Below are 17969 nucleotides of genomic sequence, written 5' to 3' on the forward strand. Positions count from 1 at the left end.
GGCAGGTCAGGAGATACCCCTGTTAGTGGTTCTGTAGGCAGGTCAGGAGATTCCCCTGTTAGTGGTTCTGTAGGCAGGTCAGGAGATACCCCTGTGTTAGTGGTTCTGTAGGCAGGTCAGGAGATACCCCTGTGTTGCCCCTGTGATTACCCTTCTGGGATTAACCCAACTCCTTGTGGTGGTGGCCCCTAAACACCAGTGTTGGTATCTGGGGGCTCCTGAGAGCTGATGTGAAAATTGCAGCTACAGGTCAGATAGGAATTATATAAGCAGTGCACAACACTTGAACTATATTTCGTTACTATATTAATAGCAATGTATTAACTATTTTAGCCTTTTTATTATCAAAACCAAGTCATTTATTTATTCTAGTTCTCTTTCTCCGTTACTGTTCTCTCTCCGTTACTGTTTTATGTATTTATTATTGTTTTATAATGCCATCAACATGAATGTTATTTGTGGTTCCTGGATGGTTTGATGGTGATTTATTAGCACTACTATAAAACATGCTGATCTCACTAGCCCCACTAACTCTTTCTCCCCCAAAATGCCTGTAAACATTATTTTTTTGTTTTAAGGATGCCATTTATTTTATTCGATCAGTCATTTTGTATCCGGAAAGGAACTTTGTGTTACCTTTAAAAGCACTTTAATGTAAAACTTATTCTAAAATATTATTACCATACCCTATTAAATCAATGAGAAACCAGGTAAGACAGAGCTCTTAAATGATGACTGGGTAGTTGAGCCGAGGCACTGGGTCAACAGATCATGGCCTGACCTCATAAACCACAAGGAAACGATAGAGACGCCATTTTATTATGCCCTGCTAAGACAGGTGAGTCTCTCAGTGACGAACACACTTAAATGCTGTTAAAAGGTCTGCATCAAAGTTGTTTGTCCGAGGGCAAAATTCTGTGCATCTTTGGAGTTTCTGTAAGCAGAATCAGACTTGGGTTGTCTATATAACTCAGCTCTTATATCTGAGGCACCGTTATATCTCCATTTTTGTGATCAAGTCTAAAATAGTGCCTGTTCATCTCTGGTTACGATTATCTCCCTGAACATTAATTTGGGGATTTATTAATTTGTGTCCATGTCTCTGATACAGTCCATGTCTCTGATACAGTCCATGTCTCTGATACAGTCCATGTCTCTGATAGAGGGCATGTCTCTGATACAGTCCATGGCTCTGATACAGTCCATGTCTCTGAGGGCATGTCTCTGATACAGTCCATGTCTCTGATACAGTCCATGTCTCTGATACAGTCTATGTCTCTGATACAGTCCATGTCTCTGATACAGTCCATGTCTCTGATACAGTCCATGTCTCTGATACAGTCCATGTCTCTGATACAGTCCATGTCTCTGATAGAGGGCATGTCTCTGATACAGTCCATGGCTCTGATACAGTCCATGTCTCTGAGGGCATGTCTCTGATACAGTCCATGTCTCTGATACAGTCCATGTCTCTGATACAGTCCATGTCTCTGATACAGTCCATGGCTCTGATACAGTCCATGTCTCTGATACAGTCCATGTCTCTGATACAGTCCATGTCTCTGATAGAGGGCATGTCTCTGATACAGTCCATGGCTCTGATACAGTCCATGTCTCTGAGGGCATGTATCAGTCCATGTCTCTGATACAGTCCATGTCTCTGATACAGTCCATGTCTCTGATACAGTCCATGTCTCTGATACAGTCCAGGTCTCTGATACAGTCCATGTCTCTGATACAGTCCATGTCTCTGATACAGTCCATGTCTCTGATACAGTCCATGTCTCTGATACAGTCTATGTCTCTGATACAGTCCATGTCTCTGATACAGTCCATGGCTCTGATACAGTCCATGTCTCTGATACAGTCCATGTCCCTGATACAGGGCATGTCTCTGATACAGTCCATGTCTCTGATACAGTCCATGTCTCTGATACAGTCCATGTCTCTGATACAGTCCATGTCTCTGATACAGTCCATGTCTCTGAGGGCATGTCTCTGATACAGTCCATGGCTCTGATACAGTCCATGTCTCTGATACAGTCCATGTCTCTGATACAGTCCATGTCTCTGATACAGTCCATGTCTCTGATACAGTCCATGTCTCTGATACAGTCCATGTCTCTGATACAGTCCATGTCTCTGATACAGGGCATTTCTCTGATACAGGGCATTGCTGACTTTGACGAGGATGTATTTTAACAGGAGTAGAGACGTTGGGCTGCGTATTAAAACTGAATCCTCTCCCTTCCTGCCGGGTCTCTCTGGGGGTGGGGGCGGGGGAGGTGTCAGTGATACATGCTGAGAGCCTTGTGACAGGGCCCTCAGGACAGAGTGGGTGACTTATAGGGAGAAAGTCTTCCTAAAGGCCATCTCCAACATCAGCGAAGGAGATGTCGGGGTAGGGTGCGGAGCACCGCCACGTAAACAGAAAAGGATTTATGATGGAATAAATAGTACACAAGTATTGCATGCAACGACCTCGCTGAGGGAGGGGGCTTGAGAGCTCCTGGGTCTACTGAACAAGAGGCGTGCGTCAATCTAGGGTTCTCTTCCTGTTGAATTCCCTGCTCTCATACCCTTGTCCCTAAAACAGAGATAATCTGTCGCCAAGCAGATTTGAGGGAGCAGAGAGCTGCACTTGCCCACAGGCTTTTTGGTATTTCTGCAGTGGAAGCCATTGCCACTAAAAATATCTTTAGAAAGAGGATATTCATGAGCAGGATAAATACATTACTAGTTTGGGCAATTTTATCAGAGTGGAGTAGAACATAGAGGGTAGAGTTAAACACACCATTCAGTTGGCAGTATAATTTTAAATAATTTCTGATTTCAGTATTTTATTATGACATTTCAGGACATTATTATGAATACGACTTTCAGCAAAAGCATGATCATGATTCATGATAATGAATGCTATTGTTTACCAATCTTAAGCATATTTAACAAATAAAAGTACTGTGTCTAATCCAGGCCCCCTCAGCTTCCATTTCCCCACCAAAACCCCAACACCGTCCTCTTAACACTCATGCACTGTCATCACATGTCTCACCAGTAATCCCTCATTCAGGCCCCCATGGTTGGACTGATCCATTGTGATGACACTGAGTCATAAGGACCCCCAGAACATCCTCACAATGGGTTGGTCCTCTCGTTCTTGGGGCTGAAACTGTTCTAAAACAGTTTCAACACACACACACAAATGCACCCACATACGCACACACACACACACGCACGCACGCACGCACGCACGCACACACACACACACACACACACACACACACACACACACACACACACACACACACACACACACACACACACACACACACACACACTTGCTTACATCATTCCTCAATCATATTTATTCCCATTATTGTTGAGTTAAGATGAGCGGGGACACAGAACAAAGACTAGCCCCAAAGTCCTCCAGTGCTCTTTGTCAACATGAAGTGCAGCTGGGTCAAAGCCCTATGACAACAGTGCATTTTTGTCAAATACTTCCAAGAAGATTAGCATATACCCCAGAAATGCTGTGCACAGTGCTACGCTTGACAGTCGTGCAACGTTTCAAAGCTCCCCTTCGTCTGTACAGTACAGATTATGAAGCTCTCAACTATTATTAACAATGTGACTGCACAGGCGAAGGGCCCTTTCTAATGTTGAGTAGAGTCACACTGAGTTGTGCCGATCAAGTGTCCAGAGTCGTCGTAAGACAGTGATCCCAAATAGGTCAGACATGTTGAGATGTACTACACATACACGGTGTGTATTGGTATGTTCCTGTAGCACCACATGTGTGTAGTGGTAAGTCCCTGTAACACATGTGTGTAGTGGTATGTTCCTGTAGCACTACATGTGTGTAGTGGTATTTCCTGTAGCAGTACAAACACATTCTAAACGGTACCTGGGGGCCGAATTTAGAGCAGCAATGAATATCAGTCAGACCTTTAGCCGTTAGCCTTCAGCCTTTAGTGTTGAATCCGGCTGGAAGCAAAGCTGACACACTTTAAGGTCAGAAAAGCCCTCCGTGAATATCTCTGTTTATCCTTTAACCTGGTTGTTCCTTCTGTTTATCCTTTAACACCATTGTCTTTAACTTTTTATTCAGTGTGTTTATCAACTTTGTTTTTCAGTCTGAACATTAACATTGTTATTCACTCTGTTTATTAACATCGTCATTCAGTCTGTTTATTAACATCATTATTCAGTCCGTTCATCACTAACATCGTGAATCAGTCTGTTAATTAACATCGACATTCAGTCTGTTTATTAACTTCATTATTCAGTCACTCTGTTTATCCTTAACTCATTCCTTTATAACGGTTCTTGTTGAACTCCCCATGGGAGCCACCATTGTGTATTTACACACACACACACACACACACACACACACACACACACACACACACACACACACACACACACACACACACACACACACACACACACACACACAATGTACACCATATTCGTTTACAGTCATTTGAGATACTACAATGCCATTAGAGGCTGGAAGACGGCTTATGAAGCGCCCCATGGCCGCTAATTCAAACGCAGGCATGGAGGTAGTAGATATGGAGAAGCAGCAGAAAGATGGAGGAAAACTGAAAAGCGAATGATGAAATAATCCTAAAACCTGACAGCTATTTAATCCCTGGCTATCTGTGTGAGGCGTGAGAGAACAACAGATTCATAGGCTTTTGTAGAAGCCTACTACTTATGAGGACCGAATAATGATAGAAACAAACGAGTATTAAGATGAATAATAAGTACAAGGTTCTGTCTGGAGGAAGTGATGGAGGTGTTTTGAAGACAAAGGTTCTTTACTCGTCCAGCAATTAGCGACAGGCTTTTGTTCTCCGATTAATGCTGTCATGGCTCACCTTCTTCCAGGAATTGCTTTTGAATTGTGTGTTGTGGAATTTCTTCCCCAGCGCCCTAAATCCAGGAGCCAGGAGTGTAATGAAAGACGGAGTATAAGAGTGACGTCCTACAACAAACCCAGCCCTGATCAGCCCTGAATGAAGGGCTCTGCCTTCAGCCGTGGCTGTCGGCTCTCTGCATCCTCAGCCTCTCCTTCCAGGAATAAGCCTTCATCTGCACACTATTTGCCAGCATAAAGGGATTCCGATATATGTCCCCGGCGTTGCACATCCATTCGTTTCTGAGGTGTATAAGCCTTATGTAGTAACCTTACGTAAGGAGAGGAGATGGAGGCAAAGCCTTCCACATAGCATGCGGTGGTGATGGTGGTGCCAGGTCTAGGGGGCTGTGAAGGAGAGATTTGAGGTTTATTATTCTGTTTGAATAGCAAAGGCCTCTGCTCTTGCACTCTCTGTCTCTCTCTTTCTCTCTTTCTCTCACTCTCTCTCTCTCTCTCTCTCTATCTATCTCACCCTCTCTCTCTCTCTCTCTCTCTCTCTCTCTCTCTCTCTCTCTCTCTCTCTCTCTCTCCCTATCTTTCCCCTCCAAGCATGTTAGGTGACATCAGTGCACATTCATCACAGTTAGCAGAGACAAATGGTAAACAAGTCCAGGGAGGCCAGGGAACTCCCTGCAGCGTCTCCTCCTCCTCTTCCTCCTCCTCCTCCTCTTCCTCCTCCTCCTCCTCCCCCTCCTCCTCCTCCTCCACCACCTCCTCCCACCACCATCACACTGCTCCAAGCCTTTCTAAAGGTCCAGCGGCCGACAGCTCAACCTGCTCAGTGGTAAACACACCATCAGCACAATCAACCCTGAAGTACAACAAAGCACGGGCACATTACTGCGCAGGAAGGAGTCAATAAGATCAATAAGGTGAAAACAACAGCTGTCTTCATCAGCAGTGATGCTCGCACACACACACACACACCGACACACACACACACACACACACACACACACACACACACACACACACACACACACACACACACACACACACACACACACACACCGACACACACACACACACACACACACACACACACACACACACACACACACACAGACTCACAAACACACACACAGACTCACAAACACACACACACACACACACGCACACACACACACACACACACAGACACATACACACACACACACACACACCCACACACACACACACACACATACACACATAAACACACTCACAGACCCAGACACTCACAAACACGCACACACTCTCTCTCTCACACACACACACACACACACACACACACACACACACACACATAAACACACACACACACACACACACACACACACACACACACACACACATACACACACACACACACACACACACACACACACACACACACACACACACACACACATACACACACACACACACACACACACACACACACACACACACACACACTCACAAACACACATATTAAGGCAGACAAATACACATATACACATATACACACACTCTTACACACACAAACACACACTCTGTTCTGTGTACTGAAATATACTTCAGTGAGTATCACTGGAATTAGAGATAGTCCAGTTGAGAGACTGGCCCCCCCAATGACCCACCTACTGGAGCAGCCGTTTATAATCTGCATCGCACACAAAGCATTTTGTCTTCCCCCTCCATGGCTCACAGCATCCTACTAAATACCAGTATGTATAGCTGATGCTTATTTTCTGCTCTTGTTTATATATTGATCCAAGGGTACGTGATGGTGTTTCCACGGACTGGTTTTCCAGAGGAGAATCCTTTTTTAAAAGGTATCTTCTGCTGATAGCCATATCACGGTTTAACGTGTAATGTAGCGGTAGTCTAGTGTCACTGATTCGCCATCAAGGCAACACTTTTTCACTTTGCCTCACCCAGGAGGCGGCATGGGTCCTCACTTTGGACAGTTTGCAACATAAGCCAGAGGAAGGAGTTCTCAAGGTTTAGAGTTTGTGGTTAAATATTTCAATAGCATCGAAAAAGCTTTTCGGATGATCTTGGCAACAATACAAGCCTTTGTGATGGCATGAGATGACATGGGTATTATGTACAGTATGTGGCCGCGCTACAAAGACTAACCCCCACTAACACTAACATCTCTGAGAGGATCTGCTTGATGGCAGAGTTGTGGTTTGGCGAAACGCCGGTTCAAACCAACTCATTTTTCTCTCTAAATGAATGCCATATGCAGTGACACACATTTCCATTCAGCAGGATTTATTCGACTGGAATATATAGTATTGATGTGACATACATTGCTACAAAAATAGTAGAACATGCTATTAAGAATTCATAACATGTGTAGAAATCAGTAGCCGCATTTGAAGAGCATCAGAATACATGACCCCATGGAGGCAGGATGCTACGCTGAGCATGTTCCTGTCATCTCACTGATGTAACCCAACATCTTCCTCGTCAAGTTTAATGCAGGCGTGATGCCTCTGGCTCCTACTATATGGTCCACGACGTCAAGGTCAAATAGAAGGAGGCTGGGTGTATATCTACTTGGGGATTCGAAGTCCTTTTGAAATACTGAGCTGTACTGACAATAAAGCATGAACATGGGGACTTAGAGGGCAATTAGAGTTAGCGTCATCAGTGGAAAATGTAGATTTAATCCCCCAAAACGGTATCAAAAGTGTATGGGGAACAATACATGTAGTCATTAAAGAATGACTCTGGGCTTTGTGAAACATTCAAAATCCCTGACTCTGAAAGGGCACAATTTAATACTACTGAAAATTAAGCAAATAAAAAACAGATGTACTTGCCAATACCAATTTGGCAAGATTTTTATGTCTTTAGCACTTTACTGCTTACTTTAATTGCAGTTACTATGGTGAGCTACAATGGTCTGTTGGGATAACAACAGGAGCTTGTTTTTACTGCTAATAAATGCCAATATTTATTTATTTTTTGAGAACCAATTGATTCTCAATCTCTAGCACCTCTACGGTCTCAAAGAACATTTCTATCTATTATCACGTTATCATTATTATCAACGTATTAGAAAAGTTCATTACCACGACTGAATTTTGTGTGATTAAACGTAGAGTTTGGTTGTGTTAACAACAAGCCCACTTGCAATGTTGTTGGACATCATTGTCCAAACCGTCATTGGCCACAACCAGAAAATGCACCATAACGTGTACTTTTTTGTTGCGTTTCACACAAAATATTCAAGAAATATTATATAAAAATGTTGATTGCGATAATGTGACATCTCCTATTCAACATGGCGAATCGGCCGAAATCCCCAGACAGGGGTCGACACACCGCAGGAACTAGGGCCCACGACACTCACCGAGGACCCCCCACATGTCGGATGGCCGACCGTGGGGCCAGTGTGTCAGGGCCTTGAGCTGTTTGGTATCGGCTCAGTGAGATGTGACTTCTGAAAGTGCACAGCGAGGGAAACGTGCAGCTGGAGTGAGAACGCTGATCTGTAATCCGCAGAACGCGCTGCAGAGTAATCCTTTAGGGCGACAGCACCCCGTCAATGAGAGTCCTCTTAAATGGCTCTCTGCCGCTGGCAGGCCCCCATTATATTCTAACATTGTGGACGGGATCAGAGAAATAAAGCTAGCTTCTGCACTTTTGCTTGATGACGGTCTGTTTGTTACAGCGTCTGAGGAAGACTCGCTGAAGTAGAAGTCTCTCAGGAGTTAAGTTGTAGAAAGGTCTGATGGAATGGTGAGGTGCCGGCTAGAGAGAGCAGAGTTTGTTGTGTTGGACTACAGAAAACGTAGCTCAGGGTTATTTTAAAGATTTAAAAAGGGTGACGCAGTGTTGAGATTGGAATGACAATAGGGAAAAACTACGGTACTTCAGAGCGCGTGAATCTTCACCAGTGTGACTTATCCCACGGCTGAGAGGATCACGATTCACGAGTGGTCGCGCTGGCCCGGTAGCGCTGCACTCTCTGTGAGCTGTGTACAGTCAACAGGCCCCACAGCGAGACGAATAGGGACATCAAAACCAAGAACATCACAAACGACAAGGATAAATAAATAAGAGTTTTGCGGCTCAGAATTCTTTCAAAGCAAAACCGTCACAAAACATTGAATGGGAACAGATGTCGGAATTCGCTCTGTCGCCGCTAAACCCGTGTTCCTGAAAGCCCTCCATCTCACCAATAATCCCGACGGGGGACATCCACGTCCATGCTTTCCGTCAGGAGACGAAAAGGCCTGGGAGTGAGTTTATCTTCCAGTGGGGACCAATTGGCCGTTAAATACTGTTCTCGCCCCTCCCTGGACTGGGAGCAGAGGTGAATATTCAGTGTGAGCGAACAGCTTCTCCCTGCCTGCTGCAGATAAATTCCACTTCACTTAACCGAGTCGTTCACCGACATCTGCACCTATTATCAACTTAATCAATGCAATGATTATATATCGAAAAGCTAAACTACATTGTTGAGAAGCTCTTTCCCAGCAGCACTACCCTAATGTGAGGCTCAATGTGTAATTTGGCAAATTGTTCCTTTAGTTAACCTGCATATCACAGGTGACCCCTCACTATAGCAACACACATGACTATCGTGGCTCTCCTCTAGTGTGGACGAGCTGCAGCGTTTCATCTGTGACTGCTGGAGGGAGGTCTGTGGTGGCCAGTAGCTCTCTGTGTAATCACCTGCACACGGATCAGGTCAGTTTACACAGCATCTCAACACGCCCTGACCAATCACAATCAACTCATTTTTAACAATTATGAATGACAATTGTCGTGTTGAATGTATTTAAAATGAATCGTTTTAATTGGTCACAAATGCCTTTCATTTGATTTGTTGTCTTGAGTATTTTCACTAATTGCAGTTGATGAGTTATTCAATCATGTCTGTGATAGAATAACTGGCTTGGGAAACTAGTTTCCTTTGACATACATTGTCATCCCATCTACTTGTGTCTGCTTTCATCATGGGAAGCCTTTCAGCCTGTACCCGTGACAAAGGGCTGACCCATGCAACTCAAGGGTCCCAGGGGACCATTGCGAAGAAGACAAATTGATTTACTCATTTTGTGTAACACTATTCTGTGTGCCACACACACACACACACACACACACTTAGGGCATTTAGCAGATGCTTTTATCCAAAGCGACATCGGTTAATAATACACACATTGACACACCGATGACAGAGTCAACCATGCAAGGCGACAGCCAGCTCGTCAGGAGCTTAGTTAGGGTTAAGTGTCTTGCTCAGGGGCACATAAACACTCGAACTAGCAACCTTTCGGTTACAAGACAACTGCTCTGCCTCCTGAGCCAAGCCGACCCCAGACGACAGGAAGAGAACAGACGGTCACACTGTAGATACTCCCTATCAAGTTAGGATCTACAGGGAAACACTTCTTGACAGCAGAAGACTCTGTTTCTGTCAATCGTCAGCAACAAGACCCATTATACCCATTATGTGCAAATCCCACAGGTTAACGGCTCGCGTACTGAGATGTACCAAGTACTGCATTGAATAAATAAAGTTGACTTTCTGCAGAATATATGAGTGCCCACGCCGATCAGGACAGGACGCTGGGCCTCATTGAGCCGGGAGGATTTTTGATGCGGTTAAGGCAAATCTAATTATGGAAATAATTTCTGATGGTTGCCGTGAAGTAAATTAATTATAATATCAAAGCAAAACTATCTAAGTCCCTGAACTGCTTGCAAATAAAAACAAATGTTCATATTTATAAGCCCTTCATATTTGACCAATACGATGTGAGAAACACACACACGGTGGCACCATTATATGCTTGGCCAGCATCCTACATACGCTGATGCTAGCAAACATACATCAGAGGAATGCCCTTCTGAAATAGCCAAATAAAGCTCTATGCTAAGAGTAGACGTCGCTGCGGGCTAGTCTTTGGTGGCCCATGGTTCCCTTCAGTCTGCCAGAGTAACGGACACAGGTCCCCTTCTCTGGGCAGGATATACGTCGCACCTCATCGCCACCACAGCCCAGGATCACAGCAATAGGGACAGCAGTGGAAGAGCGGAAGCTGCCTTTATAGAAGCTTAACCGTTTCCTTTCAAAGGATTTCCCCAGCGTGAAGCTAATGCTCCAGGGTTCCCCCAAGTCTCCAAACACTTCAGGGGAACCGAGGAACAATGACAGCTGCTCCGCTTGGGTGACGAATCACGCCTTACCTGGCATCAGGTAATACACTTTTCATTTCATGGGCCCACATAATAGAAAAGGAATCCGCATTTCAAGGGACAAGCGATGATGAAGTAGTCTGGTCAAAGCTGGTCTAAAAACTATGGCAGCTGAGCCCACCCGATGCCAGCAGAACCATTTCTTAGGTTGACATGTTTTGGTTTTGCCCATATTCAATTTAATTTAACATGCATGTGTTTCTTAAGAATAGAAGACGATACATATATGATAATACATTTAAATCATTGAAAAACCAATGCCCTCCTAACCCCCCCCCCCTCGGTCCACGTACAGTGCTTCCTCTCCATCATTGGATGTATCGGAGTTTGTAATACTAGCATCGGGAGCCATGAGCCTGTGAACATCACCACACAGCTGCCTCTACCACAGTGCTCGCGAGTCAGGCGGGAGGGCACTGTGAGACAGAGGGAGGAACATGACAAGATGTTCCCTCCTGCTGTGGATTAGGGCTCCTCACTATTCACCGCAGCAAGAGGACACGTGTTGCACGTCTTTACCCTTGGGTGGATTAATCGTGACATGATAACAAAGTGTTTGTACTGGAGCAGCAGATGATTTAGTGTCCGGGGGGGGGTCTTTAGTGTCAAAGAAATGTGGCGAATACTTTGGCATGACAATGTTTAATTTGGTGGTCTGCACAAGACTTTCAAAGACATTTCAAAGTCATTGATCGTTGGGTTAAAGGAGAGCTTCTATTGCTTGGAATACATTGAGAAGACAAACCGTCAAAACACAACGTACACGACAACAACACTGAGGACTGGTACGCACAACACAGTATGTGGGGGTGGTGGGGGTGACACGAGCCCGGCTGATACTGACATTTACAAACAAATTAAACACGATGATGTTTGGGGATAAAAGAAAAAAGTATCTGATGTTCATAGGTGGGCAAATGTTTGCAGTACAAAAATAAATCGCTCTTATTTGGCCAAATGGAGGACCCCTTTCAGTTCAGCACCCCACTGAACCTCGTTACCAATGGTTGAATATTTGATGCAGTATATATATATATTATATTTTAGCTGATTTCTTTGGAAATGGAATTGTCGTCAATAATACTCCGTAATTAGGCAATGGTCAAAAATATAGCCTGGGTTACACAATGATATTATTTGTGAGACATAATTTTTTTTTTTACATTGCATGACATATACTGTATATTGTATTGTATTGACATATACAACCGCTTATACACTGATACCAGTATCAATATCAAAAACAATATCAGTCGGGCTCTGGAAAAACCTTTTTGCTTTCATCATCCCGGAATCCAACCTCCTGTTCTCTACGTGGTTTCACATGCATGCAAGAATGCTGATCGCCACATCCCCCCCCTCCACACACACACACACACACACACACACACACAACGCAGTTATCCATTCCAGTACGTTATGTTGGTACTGAGCTGTAGCAGGAGTGACCCTCTGCTTAAACACAGAATTCACTTAAAGGTGGCTAACACATTAGCGCTAATGCGCTAATGCTAGCTGCTGTAAGGAGATGGCGAATAGGAAGATTAGGACAAAACATACAATTCTCCTTACCACAGATTAACAAATATTTTCCCTTGTAACGTTCGCCCTAGTGGCTGGGTCATGTTGCATAAAGATGTGACATCCTGTACATCGCTACCATGCAATGCTTTAAGAATATGGGACTCCCAACTGGAACAACAACAATAGAAAACAAGCTCTTCTCTATCTGGGGAAGCTGTTAGCACCGTACGGGCTAGAGCTCCAGGTAGTTTAGTGTTCAATGGATTGCACAGTGAAGCCGTCCCTTAATCTGGCCTTTCTTCCCCTCTCAACGGGCTTCCTGGTGTGTTGGAAGAACAAGCAACTGCTTTAGCAACAAGAGATAAGTCACTTTTCTGCACTGCCGACAAAACTGCTAAACAATTCGACTCTCGGTTCACCTTCAAAAAATACAAAATCAAAATGAGAATCCAGATAATCCTTTTTCAGACCAAGGCCTTTGTTAGAATGATAAATCCAATGGATTAAACCAAGGCGGTATGTTGTGTCTATACACCCTTCAGGAATAGAATTGACATCAATTTCAAATCCGGCGCTCCAGCGGTTCCATGTCATATCAAATAAAGTGCGACATGAATACCCAGGAAAAAAAAATAAAAAGCACTCCTCCTTCCTCAACAACGACTGCGCAATCGGAAGAAAAATAAATCCTTTGACCGTGAGAGAAAGGGAGGCCATGATGCACCCCCCCCCCCCTCACTGGAACGGCCCGGAGCCGAAGCTCTTGTCCCAGGGAGAACACTGCTGCTCCATCTGATCCAGCAGCCTGTCCACAGAGTCCTCCTTGTTCTCCAGCTTCAGGTACCTCCTCCCGCAGCCCAGGTCCAGCCGGGGCCAGCTGCGGTGGGCCTCCTCCTCCTCGCTCGGCCTCCCCTCGCTGGGCGGCGGGCCCCGTGACTGCTCCGGGACGTTGACGTAAACCTGCAGGCTGGCCTCCCTCCTCAAGGCCCTGGGCCCCCCGCGCTCCTCCCGACCGCCCTCCCGCAGGAGCGGGGCCCCGCGGGGGTTAGTCCTGTAGCTGACGCTGTGGCAGCGCCGGGGCGTGGCCACCTCGGGGTCCTCGCCCTCCAGAGTGGACATGGAGCTGGCCGACACCAGGCAGTTGCTGTACTGTGAGCTGGAGGCCGGGCGGACCGGAGGCACGGCGGCGGCGGCGGCGGCGGCGGCGGCGGCCTCCCGCCCGGGGTTGAGCCTGGAGGTGAGGTCCGTCGCGCTGGAGTTGTGGGAGCTGGAGGAGGAGTGAAGGGAGGGGGTGGAGGCCGACTCCTGGTGGTGCAGCGCCTGGGTCCACTGGACCGCCCGCTGGTATTTCCCCTCTGCCGTCTCTTCCTGCTGCTGCTGCTGCTGAGTCCTGGTGATTAGCAGGGGCTCGGAGCTGGCCTGCAGACACAGGATGTTGAGGTGGGCGGCGGGCAGGGTGCTCACCCACTGGTAATGTTTGGCCATGGAGTTAGTCACGGCCATCTCGGTCAGCTCCGCCGAGGGCACCACGGCGGACACGGAGCAGATGACGTTGCGCATCTGCGCCAGCAGCACCTGGGTCTCCCGGTCGCGGTTCTCGTAGAGGACCGTGTTGGCGCAGATCAGGATGAAGAGCCCCACCCCCATGATGACGGGGCCGAGGAGCTTCATGCGCTCGCTGTGGATGAGTCCGGCCGTGGTCAGCAAGCTCTTGGCTCCCAGGCTCCAGCTCGACGTCTGAGTGTTGGAGACGCCCTCCGCCTCGCCGGGCCCCAGCATGGAAGCGCGGGAGATCCGGTACGGCCAGTAGCCCGCCACAGCGAGCCCCGTGCCCACCACCACCACCACGATCCCCAGCACCAGGAAGGCCCCCGGGATGGAGCGAATGCGCAGTTTGCCTCGGATGACCCCCGCTTTCTTCTTCTTGCTCCGCAGGCTGAAGCGGGACTTGTGGGTCTGGTGGGACGGGGAGAGTGTGGGCAGGCCTTTGGTCTTCATGGTGCGGGTCGGGGCAGAGACTCTGGAGGTTCTAGCACAGCGAGGGGTCTGGAGCGAGGGAGAGTCGAGTTAATGACAGAAGGATAATGACCGCTTTCTCATTTATATCAGCTCATTAAAACCCACAGACGCAGTTTTAATGTGCTGTTCATTGGAGCTCTAACAGCAAAAGCGGCTGCTATTGTTTTACAGCGCTGGGACTATTGTGGCAGGTCTTGATGGTGTGATAAACAAACTATTTTTTTACCACTGCAGTCTCCACACAATGTGATACAACACATCAATATGTCAATTAGATATGCACATTTTATCATTTTTGAAAAGGCACAAACAACTTTTTTAGTCCTCTTCACCACACATTCATGTCAAACAATAACCACTGCTGAAAGTAATACAAGTGAGAACTCTCCCAGGCTGTTGGGCCGAGCTGTGAACCCGCTAAGCTAAAAAAACAAAAGCTGGGTAAGACGTGCACATGTGCCTTTCTCATCAGCCTCCCCACAGAACCATAAACAAAAGGCAGAGTCATGGAAAAAAACAGCTTCAAACCAACTGGACACACAAACATTGGCTAGGAAACGTAGTGAAACACAAGATGGCTGTTTGGTCTAACATGTCATATGTAGCGGGCAGCTACATGCTATAGGTAGCAAGGACACCTCCTTTATAGGTATTTAATTAGGGGCCCAGCCCAAGGGATAAATGTTGCACTCAAAATAAATCTAGGCCTGAACTCAGCATGAAACCCAATTGGCTAACGATTCTAAGGGCTACAATATCGCCTGTTTCATTTTGCCTTTAACTTTTTGATGTTGTCGTGTAGATATACGATATGCCGATGCACTCATTGCCTGAGTCAGGTGTGATGAGAACCTTTGATCATCTCATCAGTAGGCCTAGTTAGTTTCATATGTCCTTTTCAAAACTGTGTTCAACTATTTAACAGCAACACTATCCAATTGAACTACAATTAGAACCATGGGACACTAACCTATGTGTACTGAACAACATTACTGATGATAGCCTACCACAAGCAGCAACATAAAGAACTGTAGCAGAAGCTGCCTCTGATTGCATGCGTGAGTCTACCTGTTACCTCTAGTATAAGATTTAATCACCTTATGCCCAAAACAACAAAGTCATTCAGAAAAAGGTTACAGTTTCACTAAGCCAAGCAAGAAGACGAAATGTGTTTATCCATCAGTCAGTGTTCATCCGAAATGTGTGTTGCATGTAAACGAGATGATGTTGAGATTTCATTGAGGTGACTGATTCGTCGCATTCGGACAATGAATGACTACACACAAAATATAGAATTAATATAATCTGAAAATCCCAAAGTTACTATTATGTTATTATATTCGCTTTAATAAAGACTGTTGACCAGGGCAGGGTGGAACCGCAGGAGCATTTCCACTCGTTGCTCTGTAAGAATGCCTTTCTTTTCTACAAGAAACCAAGCCAATGCAACAGACACATAGGACTCTGTTAAGAGGTCTAAGAATTGAAATCCTTACAGAAATTAGCCAAATTGAAGCGAGATCCAAATTAAAACCAAGAAAGAACACAAAACGAAGAGCCAACTACTAACTATACAATCAGAACCTGAAATGTAAACGTGTGTTGCGTTAGTCGAACAATGCTCAATCCGCGAAGAGACGCGCATGAAAAAGACGCAAATGCTGCATTAGGCGTTTTACCTTCAGATGGACGGGGAAGGACCAAGGAGTAAGAACTCAAGGATAAGGACTTACCTTAGCGGAGCATCTTGCTGAGATGTTCGGCGTGCAGAGTGTTGCTGTCGGAAGGGGGCTCACATGGTGACGGTGGACCGGGGGGCACCGGGACGCGGTGATGCTGAAGGACTCACAGTGCCCTGCAGGACTGGGAGCTTCATAGTTGATGCCGTTGCTGTAATTCTCCTTTGAACAACCTGTAGGCTAGAAAGATCAGGCTGTGAAATGAGTGCAAAAATGGGACGAAGAGGACGAACATGAAAAATAATTTCCCCGACTACAGTTACAGTAGGCCTACAATTATATATAATTTTGAAGGTGCGAATTAATGAGGTTAGGCCAACAACCATTCAGGATCCTTCCTGAAATATCGGATCATATCAATAGTGCACCAGGCATAACTGTTATAGGTCATAATAATGAGGTTTTGTCCTTGGTTCCACTGAGCACTTAGCTTAGATGTTGGATAAGCATCTTTGACAAGGAGACCAGCGTGGTCCCCCCCCCCCCCCCCCCTCTACAAAACCAGTTATTACGTAATCAAATGGGATCTAAGCATACCTAACCCAGTTAGATGATGCTCCCTTCTGCTCCCTTTCCAAAAGTTATAGGATTCACTGCAGCTTTATTTCCCCTGGAATGTCACGTTCCTGCAGAATTTTCAAAATAAAAGTTTCAAAACTTTATTAACGCCCTTTGAAAATTGCCCAATTGCAAAGTAGGGCTGTCCATGGATGCAACCACATGTTGGGAAGATATCAGTATCTATTTGCTCACATCCGAAACAACATGATCTACATTTCAACAGATTAGCTTTATGTGACATTAATATTTTAAATGTAGGTTTTTGTGATTAACTGCAAAGAAAGTAGCACTAGTCGTATATCGTCAATATGTTAATATTATTTCACACATAAATACTGAAAGAGATCGGGAGAGAGCCACAGAAAGATAACAGTAGCCTACATACCACAAACTAAACCACCATTTATTTCTTGCCGCTGTTTCAGCGTATTTTCGATTACATTTCAGCAACCATGGAAATTAATTGCAAATGAAAAGCTTTGTTGCGTCAATTTCCAGAAGCTCACAATCAAAGGGACTTTTTGTAATTGACTGAGCAGAAGATTTGTTTGTTAAGTAAGTGCTCCATCTACTGGTAGTAATTGGAATTCGTGTTCTAGTATGTATAAGTACACCTACATGCATGTGAATATCCAAGAACAAAACCACAAAACACAAGAAAGGGAATGTGAAAGATGATCATGACTTTGCTCACCAGAAGCGGGCAGTCATGTTAAACTTTGTTCTATAAACAGAGCATTCAGGTTGATTTAGTGTCAAATTGAAAGTATGGAAAGTCTTTTTCACAAACAATGTGCACTGGGAAGCAGGGACAAGTCTGTTTGTTCGCAACCACCCTTTGCAAACAGAGAGACAGAGAGGATTACATGTGAGGGTAACTGGGAACACCACCCTCCACTTATACCCCACTGGGTAACTGGGAACACCACCCTCCACTGTAACTACCCCACTGGGTAACTGGGAACACCACCCTCCAGCCTGTGTGTTGACCAGACCCCAGGGGGCCAGACCAGACC

The 17969-nt window shown here is 45.6% G+C and overlaps 1 protein-coding gene across 1 annotated transcript; it reads right to left on the reverse strand.

The window, feature by feature from the left end:
- Nucleotides 1–12067: 12067 nt before the first annotated feature.
- Nucleotides 12068–16852, reverse strand: tmem200b (transmembrane protein 200B). The gene is made up of 2 exons (XM_060043634.1): nucleotides 16387–16852; nucleotides 12068–14680 (listed from the first exon to the last, which is right to left on the reverse strand). The coding sequence occupies exon 2, from the start codon at nucleotides 14630–14632 to the stop codon at nucleotides 13370–13372; it is 1263 nt and encodes a 420-aa protein (XP_059899617.1). The 5' UTR covers nucleotides 14633–14680; nucleotides 16387–16852; the 3' UTR covers nucleotides 12068–13369.
- Nucleotides 16853–17969: the final 1117 nt, after the last annotated feature.

Source organism: Gadus macrocephalus, chromosome 22, assembly GCF_031168955.1.
Source record: "Gadus macrocephalus chromosome 22, ASM3116895v1".
Taxonomy (NCBI): domain Eukaryota; kingdom Metazoa; phylum Chordata; class Actinopteri; order Gadiformes; family Gadidae; genus Gadus; species Gadus macrocephalus.

What these genes read in the sequence shown, in the direction of transcription:
- tmem200b (XM_060043634.1), bottom strand. Translation starts at nt 14,632, where the DNA reads ATGAAGACCAAAGGCCTGCCCACACTCTCCCCGTCCCACCAGACCCAC.